This window comes from Falco rusticolus, chromosome 7 (assembly GCF_015220075.1).
Source record: "Falco rusticolus isolate bFalRus1 chromosome 7, bFalRus1.pri, whole genome shotgun sequence".
NCBI classification, from domain to species: Eukaryota; Metazoa; Chordata; class Aves; order Falconiformes; family Falconidae; genus Falco; species Falco rusticolus.
The window spans coordinates 28,581,892-28,599,899 of record NC_051193.1 but is presented as its reverse complement, the minus strand read 5'-3'; the positions used below and the strand labels follow the sequence as shown (position 1 = coordinate 28,599,899).

The following is an 18,008-nucleotide window of genomic DNA, read 5'->3' as shown; positions in this document are numbered from 1 at the left end:
GAAGAAAAAAAAAAAACACCACACCAAAACCTGAGAACTTGGGTCACAATCGACACAAAACTAACATAGCGATGCCACCCTGTGGCTACAACATGAAACTCCTGCTGACAAGGGAGGACGAAAAGTAGTTTTTATCTTGTTTTCCATCAACTGTATTTGTCAGGGAAAGAAGAAATGGAAAAACAGATGTATCTTACAGGGTTAAGTGACAACAGAACAAATGAGAAGGGGATCATGATTTCAACTATTACACAATGTAAGAAAATACATTTAAATAAATCCCAAGGTTTAAAGTAAATCCTACGACCACAAAATGTTTAAGCAATAATCTCTGCACGAGATGATTAATACAACAGCTATCACTAGGTTTAATGGAAATCACAGCCACTAGATCTAAAAACTTGTAATAAAATTGTAAGCTGTAATAATTTGATTCCAGCTAAGGCTTTCCCTAAAGGAAAAAACAAAATAACCAAAGCCCAGAATACACAACACTAGCAAATGTCATTAAAACTTCTATTACAATGGTTCAATGGTACAAAAGTAGTTCAAAATGCAGGTATGTTTTTTTCAGTATCTTTTGAAATCAAGTACCTCTACAAAAGAAAAAAATAGAAGAGTTCCATGCATGCAACTGTAATAATCATTAAAATATTATAAAATATACAGTGTCTGATCACTTTTGCTCTATTGTAATTTTATTAATGTAAAATAGAAAAATTTAGAATAATTTTCTTCTGATTTGCTATCCACAAGCAGCGTTGGTCTTTGAATTACACAGCTCCTATTTATTTTTTACCGAAGCATTAACATTTTCTGAAGCCTCTTAGCTACTTTAATACGTTAACCGATTTGCTTCAATATGAACAGAGCACAACGTTCAAAGCTTTGCTACCTCCCCCTGGAAAATTCAGTAATAAAAACCCCTGAAGAGAGCGAAGGAAACAGCACAAGGAAACTCGACATCGGGGTGCCCGTGGCCTTCCTTGGCTTTATCTGTCCTTAAGCAAAAGCCCGCTGGCAGGAAGGTGCTCTCTTGGCAAAGCCTCCCACCGACCCTCTCATTTCACATTTGCAAAGCTGTGACACTCCATGTTAAGCTACAGTTTGGCCCTACAACCTTTGTGCTGCTGTAGCAGTTTTGTTCTGCCTGTTGGTAGCGTGCTTGTGTGGGGTGCGGAGATCTGCCCCCCTCCACCCCTGCCTGGACAACACCACACGTTACTACAATCGCTTGGGATCTAAGCTTGGCCTGACAATCCATGGTAAACCACTGCAGAGGACAAGCCTGACATAAACAGAATAAACTATGGACATATACCACCAGTCTATACTAACTGGAGCTTCCCCAAGCACTGAGGACATCACACCTAGGTAGTCTGCACCAGCTAATGGTTGCATCACCTGCCGTGGTGAAAAAATAGCGTAACTAACCAAAAACTACAAAGGAGCAATATATCTAGGTTTGCACGCGTAGAGCGTAGATGGGAGTTTACTATCAATTCAATTTCACTAGGATTCAATTTTTTAATCCAGCCTGACCTTGTCAAAACATAAAACCATCATGCAACTATTGGTAGGGTCCTGCACGGTGAGAGGTATGCATTACCTGCATCGTGCCAGCATTTGCTGTTGTCTAACCAATTCACCAAGAAGCTAGTTGTGTGTTTTCAAAAGAATCAGACCTAACAGACCTAGGGGCAAAGATACTGTCTCCACTTCTACTTCTTGGTTGCACCTCACCTCTCCAGAAAAGATTCAGAAGACTTAAACCATTTGTAGATCGCTGCCACTTTGTAGTATATCTCACAGGTGATGGCACCAAATACAGCACAGAAGCAACACGTGTCTTACCCATATTCATAAAGAGGAGAAGGACATCACCTTTCACTTACACCTAAATAACTTGGGGTTTGTGCCTAATCTAGTCATCAGCTGCCCAGAAAGAATAATTAAATAAAAAGAAAGTCTATGTTTTGGCTACAAGTCAGGGTCCAAATGAGTAGGACACTAAAACCAGGGGAAGTGGCTCAGGTGCTGGCTCTATTAAACCAAAGATGTACCAATCACACAATGGCATAGTTAGATTTCTGTCCTGAGCTAAGGATTTGTTTAAATTTTACTTTTTTTTTTTCGGTTGTCTGGATCACCTGCGGAATGGCTCACTTTTCTCTTGGAAAGCAAACAGGCTTCTGACCTGATGTGCAAAACGTATAGGAATTACTCACCGTGCATACAGGACTAAGGTTGTTTGTGTCACCCCCCCAGTCTGATCTACCCACCAAAAATACAACACTGCTAAGCAGGATGCACGTAACGGATAAATGCTACCGAAGGAGGTAAGAACAAATACACTTGAGTTTTTTACTGAAGTTCTTCATACTATTCTGTGGGTTTGTTCTAATGCAGATTGTAGATACTGGAGACTGAAATCTTTTAACACCCAGACTGGCCTTAAAGGAGTATCTGGTACCTTTGAAACCATATATTTCTACTATCTGCTCACACATTAGGATTAAAAGAAATCGTTTTATCCTGATCAGGTATCCGTTGACTTCCTTTTAAACTGTGCTCTTTGAGACTTACTTTACCAGTAACGATATACAGATCTCAAAAGTTTCCCATCCACCTGTAAAATCATTGCTGTAAGGTATTTTCACCCTGGTTGTCCCCTCAGAGGACACTTTGTACTGAATAGGAGGCAAAGAACATATGACAATAACAAAGCACAGTATAAAAAGCAACTTAGAGAAGTGATTTCTGGTTGTAGGGCCAAACTTTGTAGCTTAACATGGAGTGTCACAGCTTTGCAAATGTGAAATGAGAGGGTCGGTGGGAGGCTTTGCCAAGAGAGCACCTTCCTGCCAGCGGGCTTTTGCTTAAGGACAGATAAAGCCAAGGAAGGCCACGGGCACCCCAATGTCGAGTTTCCTTGTGCTGTTTCCTTCGCTCTCTTCAGGGGTTTTCATTACTAAATTTCTCAAATTTAGAGAAGCAATTTAGAAGCAAGCGAGCTGGTAACCACTAAAAAACATTTCTCACAGGTGTGAAGCACCACCCCTATCCAAGAGTTGAGAGTTCTGTGCCCTCCCACCCTGCTCCTCCCAGCCTCTGACCTTTCTCTTCCAGCCCTTCTTTTTTTCTTCTCCCAGCTCTTCACTCCACATCGGGTATCTGTCCTAACGAACAACTGTCTTTCAAGAGGCTGGCTAGAGGATAAGTAAGAACTTTGAGCCATGAAATCTACATCATTATTTACAGGACAGCTTTCTATGAAATACAGCAGTGACTAAATGAGCCAAAAAAACATATCTATTAACTACTTTGAAACATAAATCATTTGTAAACAACATGTCTCATCTCTCTAGGAGCCTAGAAGCAAAACTGTATTTTCAGTCTCTCACTCTCAGAAGAGAATGAGAAAAAGCAGACACACACTTAAGGTTTCAGTTTGAAAAATATGCTTGACTGAAAAAAACATTTTTGTTCACTGCCTGAAGCTTCAGATGAAACAAAGCCAAGATTTAAAATTCTTTCCTAAAACTACCATTTAAATGCAGTAACCCACAGACTCTTCCCATTCATAAAACTCAGCTTGGCGTTTTAAGATGATTACCATAAGAACATTTTTATCTGCCCTACGATACCTGACAGCTGGGCACTGTACCAGAGATCTGCCATCATCCTGGCTTAACCTATTAGTTCTGAAAAGACAGTTAATACTTGCACTACTAGCTCACCTGACTCGGGGGTTTTTTTGTTTGTTTTGGGAGTAGGCACAAGATACGTTTTACACTTGCTTAACATCAAGACTGGAGAACGAACTAGTACACTCTCCCATCTTAACTGGCTACAAAGCATGCAGAACAGGGGAACAACCGAGCCTGCAGCCAGACTAGCCTAGCACGCAGGTGGCTGACACAGTAAAGCGCCCCCCCAGCACTCTGAAGGACACACATTTTTAAAAGTCTCCACATAATTATCCAAAGTATTACACTGGAGCTCGAAAGCAGGTCACCTTACACCTCATCGTGGCCGCTACATCCAAAGCCACGCGCTGTGCGGCTGTGAAGTACAGCCCTTCAGCAACAGCTATCACCTTTGTTAAAGCATTGCTAGTGTTCTGGTTGGTTAGTTGCAGTATTCTGAAATGTAAAAATACCCACTATGCTTCTCGACTTGCATGCAAGGGCCTTTCAATTTCTTCAAATGGAAGTGGCTAGGGTGGAGGGAAAGAGGTAAAAAAAAAGTTACTCCATGCAAAACATACTAATCACAGTTGAGAAGACTGGGAAGCATAAGTGGCAGACTTTGCTTTGTGAATTCAGGGGAAATAATTTGGGAAACAGCATTAGCTGCAAGTGCCCCAAGATTCCCCCCTCTCCCACCAAATCTGTTCCTTTTTTTTCCTACAGTCTAAAATCAGCCACTTACATCATCATTTTCCTGAGGTAAAGACCACTGTAGCTATGCATATCTGGTTTGCAAGATTAAAAGTCTGGTGCTTTTTTTTTTTAAACATAGCAAAAACAGTAGAAGGAAATTACTTTGAGGAGCCTTCCAGTAGTACTTCATGATAGCCTTACTCTTGCAGCACAAACAATAATAGTAAGCAAACCGGTCTCTGCAGTGATATGAAAGGAAAATGAGGAATGAGCTCATTTATGGAGATGTACACTTGAGCACTGACCATTCTTCAGACCACTTCATGTGCTATTTTTGAGTGGGTGCTCAGGACAATATGAAGTTTACAGTGTAGATGATCAAGTTATATATATGAGCTGCCTTCCAAGAAAGACACTGCAAGGAGGGTACAAGAAAATTGTCTTTGATACTTAACTACTGAGAAAAGCTTTCTTGCTCCAAGCTGGTGTACCGTTCTTTTATCAAAGTTGCCATGGAAAGAACAATTAAAACCATTCAAGCTGTCAGTAATCATGAGATGTTTGTGACAGTTTAAAAAAATCTAACCAGAAATCAGCAAATCCAAAATGTTGCGTGTCCAGAATAGATTTACACTCACCTGAAAGCACACAAGGAACAACTAATTTATATAACACAGAAAAGTGTGTCCTAACATGAACAAGTGGAAAGACACTGGATGAGTATTTTGAATTTTTTACTACATAAGGAACACCAGGTAAGAGCATAAAGTGGCCCTTTCCAGATACGCATATATCACAACTAGGGAAAAGGAGAAAGTTGACTCAAAATAATATAAAAATCTTCAAAATATAAATGTTTATTTAGCTACAATATTAAAAAGTACAATATAAAGATATAAAACACAGAGCTTCCATATTAATTCATGTGCTAGAAGAATTAATTGACCAGCCGTAAGGAGGAGACTTCATGAAATTTACAGACATCTTAGCCATAAAGGCTATTTCATCAACTTTCAGACTTGAAATATTGAACAACCATTGCAGAGAACTTGCTCTCCCACATCACCATAACTGGGGGAAGGGGGGGGGGGAATAGGGAAGAGAGAAAGAAAAGCAAATCATAAGAAATAGTCAGTGCATCTGCTGTTTCTGGAACATAACAAAGAATGCCACCCTATTCCATTATCAACTGTAACCATGGGATTCCCACACAGCACACTCAACGTATTTTTGTGGGCATAGAACCGTTAACAATGATTACAAAAACATAAGATTACTGCTTGGGAGCGCATTCATTCATCACTAGCCAGCTTACAATATAGCTGGCAGGAAAGCAAAAGGAATTTTTGCCTCCTAGAACATTTACATGGGAAGCTAAGCTAGACATGCACTAAGATTGATTGGACTGCTTCACGTGGCATTATATTTTCTGCGTTTCAGACCATTTTACGGCTGCTAAAGCACCACGGGAAGAGTTCAAGTCTTTTACACGGATGAGCGAGTTATCTGCTGGGTCTTCGTATGCTACAGACAATTTTCAGGGCACATACAGTTAAAGTAAGTTCAAACATTGAAAAGGCACTTACTCAACGGTGGAGCACGAGGAGCAGGTGAGGGTGTTGCAGCAGCTGCAGAGCCTGCTGCAGCTGGGGCAGACGAAGCGGTCGCACTGCGTGCACGCCTCCTTCACGTCGGCAGCTCGCACACAGGACGAACAGGCTCGGGATGCTCCCACGGGCGGGACTGCTCGGAAAAGAAGCCGTTAAGGGGCGCGGTACCGCGCGGCGAACGGGAGCGGCGCGGGGCGCGGGCTGGGCGCGCAGCTCCGGGGGCGGCGGGGCCGCGGCCGTGACGGTGTCGGTGGCTCCTGTGCTGCGGGTCAGGCCCACGGAGAGTCCCCAGCGGCCACGCACGGCGGTTCTGCGGCGACCGGTGGAGCTCAGACCTACCGCTTCCTTCAAACACGGCGAGAGGAACCAGGGAGGGACGGAGGGACCCCCCCGGGCGGGACCCACCCCCCCAGCCCACACACAGAGACACCCACCACCTCCACCCCCCCGGCGCACCAGGGGCCCGGCCCGCGCTGCCCGGCCCACACAGCAGCCGCCCGCCCCCGCGGGGCCACTCACCCTTGGCGGCGGCCGAGCGCCTCAGCAGCCGCCCGTCGGGGCCGATGAGGAGCTGCCCGCTCCAGCGGCGCCCCGCGCTGCCGCCCTGGGCCTCCTCAGCCGGCTCCGGCGAGCGGGTGACCGGGCCGCCGGCGGCGGGGCCCTCCATGTACGCCTGGGCGCCCCTGAAGAGCAGCCGCCGGGTCCTCTCTGCGGGCGGGAGAGGCGAGTTAGGGGCGGGCGGCCCCCCACCACCACCGCCGCCGGGCCCGGGGGCGGCCCGCAGGCGGGGCCGGGGCCCGGGCCCGGTGCGGCAGCGGCCCCGCCGCCCCCCCGCGCCCCGCCGCCCCCCCGCGCCCCGCCTCACCGCAGACCTCCCGCCGCAGCTCCTCGCCGCGCACGCCCCGGCTCAGCTCGCGCGGCCCCACGCGTGTTTTCCGCTGCAGCGGGGCCCCCTCCCCGAAGGGGCAGGAGCGCTTCGGCATGGCGGGCCCGGCGCCGCCTCCCACGGGGCCGCCCGCCGCGTCACCGCCGCGCCTGGCCAATGGCAGGGCGGCACGGGGGCGCGCGGGGGGGTGGGCGGGGCGAGCAGCCCGAGGCGCTCCGAGGCCGCTCGGTTGTTCCCGCCGGGGTACACGCGGGGCGGGACGGCGCAACGCGGCCCCGGAGCCCGGGCATGCCCATCAACCCGCTTTCCCCGCCCCGGCTTCCTTCCCGCAGCCGCTGCGGCTCCGTTCGCGGTCGGGCTCCCCCCGCGCTTCCTAGAACTTACCGTAGTGAAAACCCCTAAAACTGCTGCGGGCAGAGGTCAGGAGCAGTTAGCAGGGTAAGAAGGACGTTAGCGGCGAAACAGGGCGGGGGGCGGGAGCTCGGCACGGCGCCTCCAGAAGGGGCAGTTGGTGCCGATGCAGATGAGCTCCACAAGGATGTAAATCAGGAGCCTTCTGGCTCCTGTGGCAGGAGGAGATCAGCGACCTCCTACCCAAGCGGCCCCCACCCCGAGGAGGGTGGATCCCACCCGGGGATCGTGCTGATGGAGGTTAAAACCAGCCCAGCGGGCACGTGTTAGCTTGGCAGGGTGAGCGTGGGCAGTAAGGAATGGTTAGAGTGGGCAGCATGGAAGGGCTCACCTTTAGCCAGCTGATGGTTTAAGATAACAGAAACTAAACCACAAAGGCCGCTCATGTATGCAGAGATAAACGGGAACTTCAGCTAACTGCCCAGGAAGGTGAAAAGTACATCTGGAAGAGGCACCGGAGGGAGGAGATTCTGAACGTTCGCAAACCTTATGTATATGGGTGACTTCGTTTAGTAAGCGCCCGGCTGCTTGTTGAATCAGGGGAGCGACCCCCCTTGCACCCAGCGCCGCCATAACCGCACCTGCCTGTAACCCTCCTCCAGCTGTGGGGGTCAATTCCGCACGTCAAACTGAAACCACCTGCCAAAGCTTTAGGTGTCTAAATGCTGTAGGATCGACAGAACTGTGCAAAAGTGCAAGAATTCACTTTGGTTTTTTGTAAAAAAAACAGCCAGCAAGGAGGCTGCAGAGCTGCTGCCACAGGCCAGGCCAGGGCAGGTGCCCAGCGAGGCCTCAGGGCTGACGCTCGGTTCCAGGTAAACCACAGAGCTCCCCCAGGCTTCCCACTTCATCCTGTGGCAGGGAATTACTGCAATTAATTTGCTATTTATAGCTAAGCTGTCTATACCAGCCTATGTACCATTCCATGTATTAAAAGCACCATGTTCAATCCAAGTAGCAGTCCAGTTACTATGTATATTTTGAAAATACTTTGTTTTTCTCAGGGCAAACATCTTCAAAGCGTTGGTGTTGCCAGTACTACGTTTTGCAGCATTTAAGAAGGTTATCACTCGCAAACAGCTGCATTTCTTCCAGGGAGGTGTCTGAATTCAGACCTTCACCTGTATGTACACTAGGATTCTGGACAAAATCACAACCAAGTATAGGAGCGATTTTTTTCATCAATGAACACCAAAACCCACATTCCCACTAGCTACTGAACTGCTACTAGTTTGCAGGTACAACACACTGATTTCATACAGATTAATATGATTTTTTGTTTTGTTTTGTTTTTGTTTTTGTTTTTTGTTTTTTTTCTGTACAGCTGATCAGCCCAACCTCGTGGTCTGCAGAGTGGAAGCTATGGTTGTAATGCACAGTAAGTCACAGAAATCCCTTCTGAGCTCTAACCTCCAAAGCCCAACTCCTGCCATGCCTTCTCTAGCCACAGAGATTCCTACTTTGGCTTTTTCTGCATGTACTTACAAATGAATGCTTAAAGAGGTTCGGCAATTTTCCACTGCACATTGAAAACTCTCGGTCTTCTTTTTCTCTCTAAGGCAATTTCTTTGTAAATATTCATTAGATAGACACTCCAATGTCCCTGAAGCTCTTTGGGGATTATGGGTGAATCACAATGTAATCCCACTCAGATGGAGCCCTGTCAGGACAGAGGGAAGCAGATCACTCATTTCCTTGGCATGGGATCAGTGTGGATGCAACTTGAATGTCTGAGAACTTGACGAAATAGAAAGAAGCTAAAAGTGTTGCTTTACTTTTGAAGGAGTGTTCTGAAATGCTGATCTCAGAATGTTAAATTGTATTGGATTTACATGGCAAGGTTTTGGTAGCTGGGGGCTACAGCGGTGGCTTCTGTGAGAAGATGCCAGAAGCTTCCCCCACATCCAATGAAGCCAATGCCAGCCGGCTCCAAGGTGGACCTGCCACCCACCAAGGCCAAGTTTAACAGCAACCGTGGTAGTGCCTCTGGGATAGCTTATTAAGGAAAAAAAAAACCAAAACTGCACCGGCGAGAGGAGTGAATGTGAGAGCAACCACTCTGCAGACACCCTGGTTAGTAAAGAAGGACGGGGAGAAGGTGCTCCAGGCACCAGAGCAGATTCCCCTGCAGCCCATGGTGAAGCCCATGGTGAGGCAGGCTGTGCCCCTGCAGCCCAGGCAGGTTCATGGTGGAGCAGATACCCACCTGCAGCCCAGGCAGGTTCGTGGTGGAGCAGATACCCACCTCAGCCCAGGGATGACCCCACACCAGAGCAGGTGGGTGCCTGAAGGTGGCTGTGACCCAAGGGAAGCCCACACTGGAGCAGGTTTGGGCAGGACCTGTGACCCCACAGGGGACCCAGGCTGGAGCAGTCTGTTCCTGAACTGCACCCCATGGGAGGGACCGACCCTGGAGCAGTGTGTGAAGAACCGCAGCCCGTGGGAAGGACTCACATTGGAGAGGTTCACAGAGGGCTGTCTCCCATGGGAGGGACCCCACGCTGGAGCAAGGCAGAGTGTGAGGAGGAAGGAGCAGCAGAGACAACGTGTGATGAACGGACCGTAACCCCCATTCCCCATCCCCCTGTGCTGCTCGGGGGGAGGAGGGAGAGAAATCGGGAATTGTTAAGCCTGGGAAGAAGGGAGGGATGGGGGGAAGGTGCTTTTCTGGTTTGAATGGTAGTAAATTGAACTATTTTTCCCCAAGTCGAGTCTGTTTTGCCCATGGCAGCCATTGCTGAGTGATCTCCCTATTGTGACCCACGAGCCTTTTGTTGTATTTTCTCTCCCCTGCCTGGCTGAGAAGGGGAGTGATGGAGCGGCTGTGGTGGGCACCTGGCATCCAGCCTGGGTCAGACCACCGCAGAAGTAGATTTGAAAGTGAGCAGCATGTGCTGCAGTGGTGCTGCTGGTGCTGTCACTAACAGGTAAGTTTAAAGGCACTTTCCCCGAAGGCTGATTACATTTGACATGTGCCACCACTACCCCACTGCAGGGCAGATGCAAAATCTTCTGTTGCAGCCATCTGAGTCAGTCTCAGGTGGTGACATCTCTTAATTGCTTTGCAACCCTCTACCTTAACAACATCTGTTACTGATCAGCTATTTCCTATTTGTAAGCTATGAAGGAAAATTATTCTGTCTGGTCTCTACCAACATGCCTTAGCATCCTGCAGGGAGGGAACTGGTTCGTATGCCAGTCTGTTGACTTGTTATCCAACAGAATGATTCTAAGTATTAGTTTCATAGCAGTAAGCCTTGAGGAAGATGCACCGGTGATTTGGAAGTAGAAGAAAGCTGAGATCTGGTCTGGCAAAGCTTGCTGGCACTGAGCATTCATGAAAATTAATGCTGATGATTTCCCAGGTTAGTTAATGGGATTGTGTGATACGTTATGCGGCTTCTGAATGTAAAAAAGCAGCCCAAACAAATCCCAAACCACTAACAAAAATTGTGAAATTCTGGTTTATCCTTGAAAACATGTTTGTGAAAAAAAAAAGCAGGGAATAAAAATGAGTCTTTTTCTTGCCACTTTGCTTCTCCTGTGCCTCTGTGAAAATTACAGACAAATTGCCTGGTTGATAGCTTTGTCACTTACAGAACAAAGAAAAATTGCATTTCATTTCTTTCAGTAGTTTCCATTTGCAGTAAGCAGATTTAAAGACCAAAATAAAGACCAAAATGACTGTGATTGCTAGGTCTGTGTTTCCTAATATTCTGGTTCTACCAGTGCTTCAAGAAAGTCAGGGCAGGCACCAAAGGACTCTGGCCATAGTTAACCTTCATTGCTTCTAGCAGTTTAATGTTCAGAGATTTTCTGAGCCAAAATTTCCATGTGGATCTTAATGATCAATAGCTGTCAGTAGGCCACCTCTTCATTAATTTGTCCAGCCCCCTTCTCAAAATCAGCAATGTTTAATTTTCTATTTTGTCTAGCAAGGTCTGTAATTTAGCAATATATTACTTTAAAAAAGATGCTTCATCAGGTTTGTTTTCAGTTTGCCTCCTGTTAATTTCCTTGGGTGTTGCCTTTGTCTGGTTGTATAAAAAATAATGAATAAACATTCCCTATTGACTCTCTGTGTAACACCCGTGACCATAAAGACATCTGCTCTAGCATCTGCCTTCACCTTTTATTCAAGCCAAAATATTTTGCCATGATGAAGCACTCCCTTGCAGCGTGTCCCACCCCACATCGCCCATGCCACGTCCTGGTGCACGGCACGGGAAGCCTCGAACGCACACCAGTGCTCTGGGGAGTGCCTGGAGTGGGTGAGGAGGAAGGGAGGGAGCCCCAGGTGACTCAAGAGCTCAGGGCAGTGGGGGACGAGGTGGCCGAGTGCCCGCAGCATGCCCAGGCTGCAGGGCACAGACAGCCTCAGATAGCCTTTTCCATACCTCTCACAGTCTCTAATGCCCTTCCTGAAGCTGGGTGGCCAGCGCACCTGCTGCGGGCATGCTGTGCACCCAGACAGCACAAATCTAAAGGTGTTTTCTTCTTGGTCCCTTCCCTAGTAATTCCTAACATCTGATTTGTCGTTCTGATTACTACTGAAGTACCAAACTGATGCTTTCAGGGAACTATTCATAAATGGTTCACAGCATCACCCCCCTGAGTGCTAATCACTTAATTCAGAACCCATCACTCTAAGTATGTAACTGAGATTATTTTTCCCCCACGTGTACTGCACACTTACTGATACTGTCAATTTATTGCCTGTTTGGTATCATCGCAGCCTTGAAAATACACAGCTGTAGCTCTTCCTACTTGGCTTTTGGATTTGACTTTTAATAATAATGCAGCAGCAAACATGATACCTCACTGCTCATCTTCCTCGGCGTACTTATAAATACATTGAATTGCTAGAAGCTTCCTCAGGTTCACCAATACACAGTCCTCAGGATCACACTGACCCCTTTGTAAGAACTGGCATTGCATCCCTTTTGCACTGAGACCGATATTAGTAAATATATCACATTCAGACCTGAACTACAATAGACTTTGCCTGTAAAATGTGTAGATTTAGATCTTAAATACTCCAGTAAGCAATTCTGGATTTTAAGATTTTTGTTTCGGATCCATCTGTAAGAAAATCATAATAAATGTTTGCCTGTCAACCACTGCTTCCAACTACTCCAAATTGCAGTTAGAAATAAACATGCAGACTAGAACAAAAGTCACAGACAGTGTAAATCACAGACATTGCAAATCAAGACTGCAGGGTTTCTTGAAAGGAAAAGCACTTACAAGCTTGGAAAAGAGCAAACTGAGGAGAATTCTGCCTTCTGTTTTAGGCAGGGTCAGACCACATATCCACAATGTCCAAATTGGCTTTATGAATCTAAATATTCATCAGTCTCCTGTCTTCCCCTCTGTGCCTTGTTTTGCAAGCAACCTTTATCCATTTACCGTAACAAGTTAGTGTTCCATTTTAGGAACAGGTGGCAGCTAAATAGCAATCCAGGAGATTATATTAGCTTTTGAAGTGTTCCAAATGCCTAATAGTACATTCCCGTAAGCATCGGAAGGGCCTTAAAACCACGTTATCTTTCCCTCCAGCTTTACTTATGCTGGGGTGCATCAAAAGAAGTGTGACCAGCAGCTCAAGGTTGCTGATGCTCCCGCTCTGCTCTCGTGAGACCCCACCTGAACTACTGTGTCCACAGCATAAGGACATGGACCTGCTGGAGCCAGTCCAAAGAAGGGCCACGAAGATGCTCAGAGGGCTGGAGCCCCTCTGCTATGGAGCAGGCTGGGAGTTGGGGCTGTTCAGCCTGGAGAAGAGAAGTCTCCGGGGGAGACCCGACAACACCTGCCAGTGCCCAAAGGGGCCGACAGGGAAGCTGGGGGGGGCTTTTAATAAGGTTGTGTAGCAACAGAACAAGGGGTAATGATTTTAAACTAGAAAAGGGTAGATTTAGATGAGATATGAAGAAGAAATTCTTCCCCGTGAGGGCGGCGAGGCGCTGGCCCAGGCTGCCCAGAGCAGCTGTGGGTGCCCCATCCCTGGCAGAGCTCAAGGCAAAGCTGGACGGGGCTGGGAGCAGCCTGGGCTGGGGCGGGGGGGTGGGGGGGTGGTCCCTGCCCGTGGCAGGGGATGGAATTAGGTCTTTAAGGTCTTTAAGGTCCTCCCAACCCAACCCATCCTATGGTTCTCCACGTGCTTGTAGTCAAAATTCCCCATTTATTCTATTCTTTAATTATTAGGCCATTTAGAAAGAAATCCAAACACAACATCTAGAGGTGGGACTCTGTCTCTTACACCACTTTAAATAAGAAGCTTCCTTAATGATTCCTCTCAATTTGTACTGATATAAAAAGAGTGAATTTTGGCCAACTTGCTGATTCTTTTCTAATGTTTTCATGCTAAACCGTTGAGAGGAATATTCTGGAAATTCTTTAAAGTGGAATACATATTCTAGTAGCTGATGTGCATGTGCAGCCCCTGTTAAGCTGGTATCAGGACGCACACACATCCTGGTAGGACTAAAGCACCATGGGCCATGCACTCCGTCCCACTGTACAATCCTTTCTGTGCTCTGCAATACGGATTTGATGATTAAAAAACACTCCTTGAATAAACCTGCTTTTAATAGAATAGCTTGGGGCCATTTCCTTTCTTCCATACTGTTTTCTTTTTGCATACTACGGTAGCACATCAGCCTTCAACAGACTTGTTTACAACTCTGATCAAAGTGCTACACACCCAGTTCAGATGTTATCTATTTGCAAGTGCATGTCATTTTACTATGACTCGTTAGCAATGGAGTTCATGTCCTCATCTTGATGAGTTGGTTCGTGCATCAAAAAATGTTTGATAAGCCAGTGATGCGCAGGATTAAGGGCTGGCTCTTGAAGTATGCTGCTAGTAAGCCGGGGTTCTGCCACCTTGGCATGGCACACAGTACTTGCTCTTAAATTAGCATGGCGTGCTTGAATTTCATGACATGTTACTATTCTGCCAGCTACGAGCTACACCAGTTCTGCTCAACAGATCAAAACACTCGAAGGTCCCACTTACACCAGAGGGCACTCTCAAGACTATAAACTGGTTTTGCTGTTGCAAAGATTGTCACTGTTCTGATGACAACAACGTCCAGGGTTTACAAAGAGGCTGCTTTCTCCAAGTTTTTTTCATAATGGTTGTTCCTGGCCTTTCCAGTTGTGTGCCTTCATTTCTGCTGCACACGGTTTCTGTTTATTTTGCCTCTTTCCAGATTATTTTAATGTATCAACAAAAAAGAAAATCAAGCTCTGACAGTGATAACTGCCATTCCTGACCTAACGTGCCACGATGTTCCGGTTTCTTTCTCTGCCGGCAACATTTTTCATTTAATACTTGGTGGTGGTCCTAAGAATTACTTAAATCTGTGTCCAAGCGGTGCTATTCCATTATTCAATGTGGATTTACCTGGGAGAGGCTGCAAGTACCTCTGCCCTTCGACCAGCCCTACGCAGCAGATGGAACATCCTCTCCCTCACACAGCATGGGAAGGGCTGGGCAAAACCTTCCTCCCTCCACACTACAGCTGCAGCCAGCCCTGGTCTTGTTATTTTGCTGTGGAAGTGAACTCTTGCTTCGAGGCAGCTTTGTATGCTGTTGCCCTGCACGCTTGCCTTTACCCCCTCGCTAAAGCAGCTGCTTAGCCGGAATAACTCAGGGTACATCCATCAACTCAGGGTACATCCATCCAGCTCAAAGGGACTATGTCAGCACACGCTGGCGAAGAACTTGCCTCTCTGCACTATGTCTAATAAACAATTCCCCAGCAGCAGCCCACAAAGTGTGTTTATTTTAAGTATGTGTGGTTGTATTGTCAATCCTGGATAAAAAAATCTCTGTCCAGAAAACAGAAGCTGCAGAGAGTCAATGTGAGTCCCGGAATGCTGCCAGGATAGCATGCCGCAGCTACAGGGCCCATCTCTTGGGATAATGTGGAAATTTTCTTAGTACAGCCTTTTTGGTTGGAATCTGTTTACACTGGGAAGTCTTGAAGGCACTAATTCACTTTGCTGTTTGCTGAGCAGTTTGCATGAGGGCTGCGATAGAAGCTACAAAAGTAACGTTCAGTCCTAGGCCTACCATTCAGAGTGCCAATAAATAAAATGAGACCTTTTTTGTGCTGCTGGCATATTTCCCCTAGATGGAAATCATCAATACATTTTGCGTAAGGCTCAGGCTTCCATCAGTACCAGCTTTGGTATTTTAATTACGTAGTCTGGTGCAAATCAATCTCTAATAGACAAAATGTCTTATCCCATTTGTAACGCCTTAATTAGCCAACATCTTTTATTTCTTCCACTCGACCTCTTTTTGATGTACATGAATATGCATTACAACTTATTCTATATATTTACACTCAGTATGTTCCTGCCATGTATATCACACAATCCCAGAATGGTCAGGGTTGGAAGGGACCCCTGGAGATCCCAGCCCAACCCCCTGCTAAAGCAGGGTCACCTACAGCAGGTTGCACAGTTGCATCCAGGTGGGTTTTGAACATCTCCAGAGAAGGAGACCCCGCAGCCTCTCTGGGCAGCCTGTGCCAGTGCTCAGTCACCCTCCAGGTGAAGAAGTTCTTCCTCATACTCAGGTGGAACTGCCTGGGTTCCAGTCTGTGCCCATTGCCCCTTGCCCTGTCACTGGGCACCACTGAAGGGCCTGGCCTCATCCTCCTGGCACCTGCCCCAAAGATACTTGTACACATTGGTAAGGTCCCCTCTTAGTCATCTCTTCTCCAGGCTAAACAGCCCCAGCTCCCCCAGCCTTTCCTCACAAGGGAGATGCTCCAGTGCCCTCAGCAACTGTGTAGCCTCTGCTGGACCCCTTCCAGTAGCTCCCTGTCTCTCTTGAACTGGGGAGCCCAGCACTGGACACTGCACTCCAGGTGGCCTCACCAGGGCAGAGCAGAGGGGCAGGCCACACTCCTAACACACCCCAGGATCCCACTGGCCCCTTGGCCACCCTGGCACACTGCTGGCCCATGGACAACTTGCTGTCCACCAGAACTCCCAAGTCCTTCTCTGCAGAGCTGCCTTCCAGCAGCTCAGCCCCAGGCTGTGCTGGTGCCTGGGGCTGTCCCTCCTCAGGTGCAGAGCCTTTGTTGAACTTCATTAGGTTCCTCTCTGCACAGCTCTCCAGCCGGTCCAGGTCTCGCTGAATGGTAAAAGGCTTCTGGTGTGTCAGCCGCTCCTCCTCCTTCTGTACCATCAGCAAACTTGCTGAGGGCACACACTGTCCCTTCATCCAGGTCACTGGTAAGTTGAACAGGACTGGACCCAGCACTGAGCCCTGGGGAACACTGCTGGCTACAAGCCTCCAGCAAGACTGCGTTCACCTTTTTTCTTTTAAAAAAATCCTTTTTTTTTTTTTTCCTGCATGAAAATTTCAGAGAAGGTATTGGTGCGACCAATTGTATCTTCTTCTACTGTATTGTTCCTATCTGCAAGATTTGGAAGACTTTCAGACTGATGCTCAAGATGTTCAGTATTGCTTGTGTTTCTAATACTGATTCTTTATCACTACCTGAACTCCAGGAAGGACTACCTATATATACACCAATAGATCACCACTGAAACTGAGGCAAATACAGAAGTGTACCATGGGCACTGAATAAGTGACTGAGAAACGGAGGAGAGTAGCCCGACATTTCTCCTAGCTCTTCAAAATTCACAGCCCTCAAGCGTCCGTCCCAGACACTGGTCATTCTTTTGGCCAAGTACAGCACCCAGCACACAAGCTTGCTGCTGTTTTATTCCAACTTCAGTTCTTCTGGCAAAGCTGGAGCTGCTTTTTTGCCCAGCCCCCTGTTTATTTCAGTATCCAATATAGGCAAGAAGAGATCCCTGAAGGTATATTCTTACTTTTTATGCAGCATATATATCTACTTAAAATCAGTGGACCAAATCCTCAGGAAATGGGTTTGATCTCTTAGTTACCTTTTCCAGTAATCTTCTTTACAAGCTATAGATAGAAACTTAATGCTGTTTCAGAATGGCAAGGCAAACCTTTTATAAACTTACTCAGTAAATGCCTTCAAACTACATTTTATCTCACATGGACATGATTATGGCCCCACTGGTACAGATATAAATTGCATTCCTGAATCCTGAAATAATGGCTCTATACAATTGCAGGGCAGGAAGAAATGCTTCTAAAAACCATTCAGTTTGTGAGTGGTGTTATCTGAGAACTGAAAAATTAGTACTTTTAAAGGAGGCACTGAAAAACATTTGTTGACAAGCAGAGAGTTAATAGTCTAGATCAGGGGTCCTCAAACTACAGCCCACGGGCTGGATACGGCCCCCCAGGGTCCTCAATCTGGCCCCGGTATTTACAGACACACACCACCCCCCCCAGCCTGCCAGGGGTTGGGAGGGGGGGGAAACTAAGCAGCCACAGATGACTGCCTGCCACTTCATCCGCATGCCGGCCCCCTGGTTAAAAAGTTTGAGGACCCCTGGTCTAGATGAAGTAGTTTGCAAGACTTCAGCAATGTTTTTGAGGAAAGGCTCACTACAAAAAATGGAGGTAAATGCAAAATGGACTTAAAAATAATGAGCCCCAAGTAGCTTGGATAATAGCTGATTTTATAAACAAAGGAAATGGAGTTGTTATAATCTATTTAATAGACTTCACTAAGCATTTGATATAGAACCATACATGGAATAATTAGTTACTAGTTAGGGATTAGTATAAAGTGAACAGAGAGCTGG

General features: G+C 47.0%; 1 protein-coding gene across 1 annotated transcript; it reads right to left on the bottom strand.

Moving 5' to 3' along the window:
- Positions 1–5,220: 5,220 nt before the first annotated feature.
- Positions 5,221–7,024, bottom strand: SIVA1 (SIVA1 apoptosis inducing factor). Its single transcript, XM_037393243.1, has 4 exons — positions 6,861–7,024; positions 6,515–6,703; positions 5,972–6,128; positions 5,221–5,456 (listed from the first exon to the last, which is right to left on the bottom strand). Exons 1-4 carry the CDS (start codon positions 6,976–6,978, stop codon positions 5,399–5,401), a joined length of 522 nt encoding a protein of 173 aa, XP_037249140.1. The 5' UTR covers positions 6,979–7,024; the 3' UTR covers positions 5,221–5,398.
- Between the last annotated feature and the right edge of the window lie 10,984 nt (positions 7,025–18,008).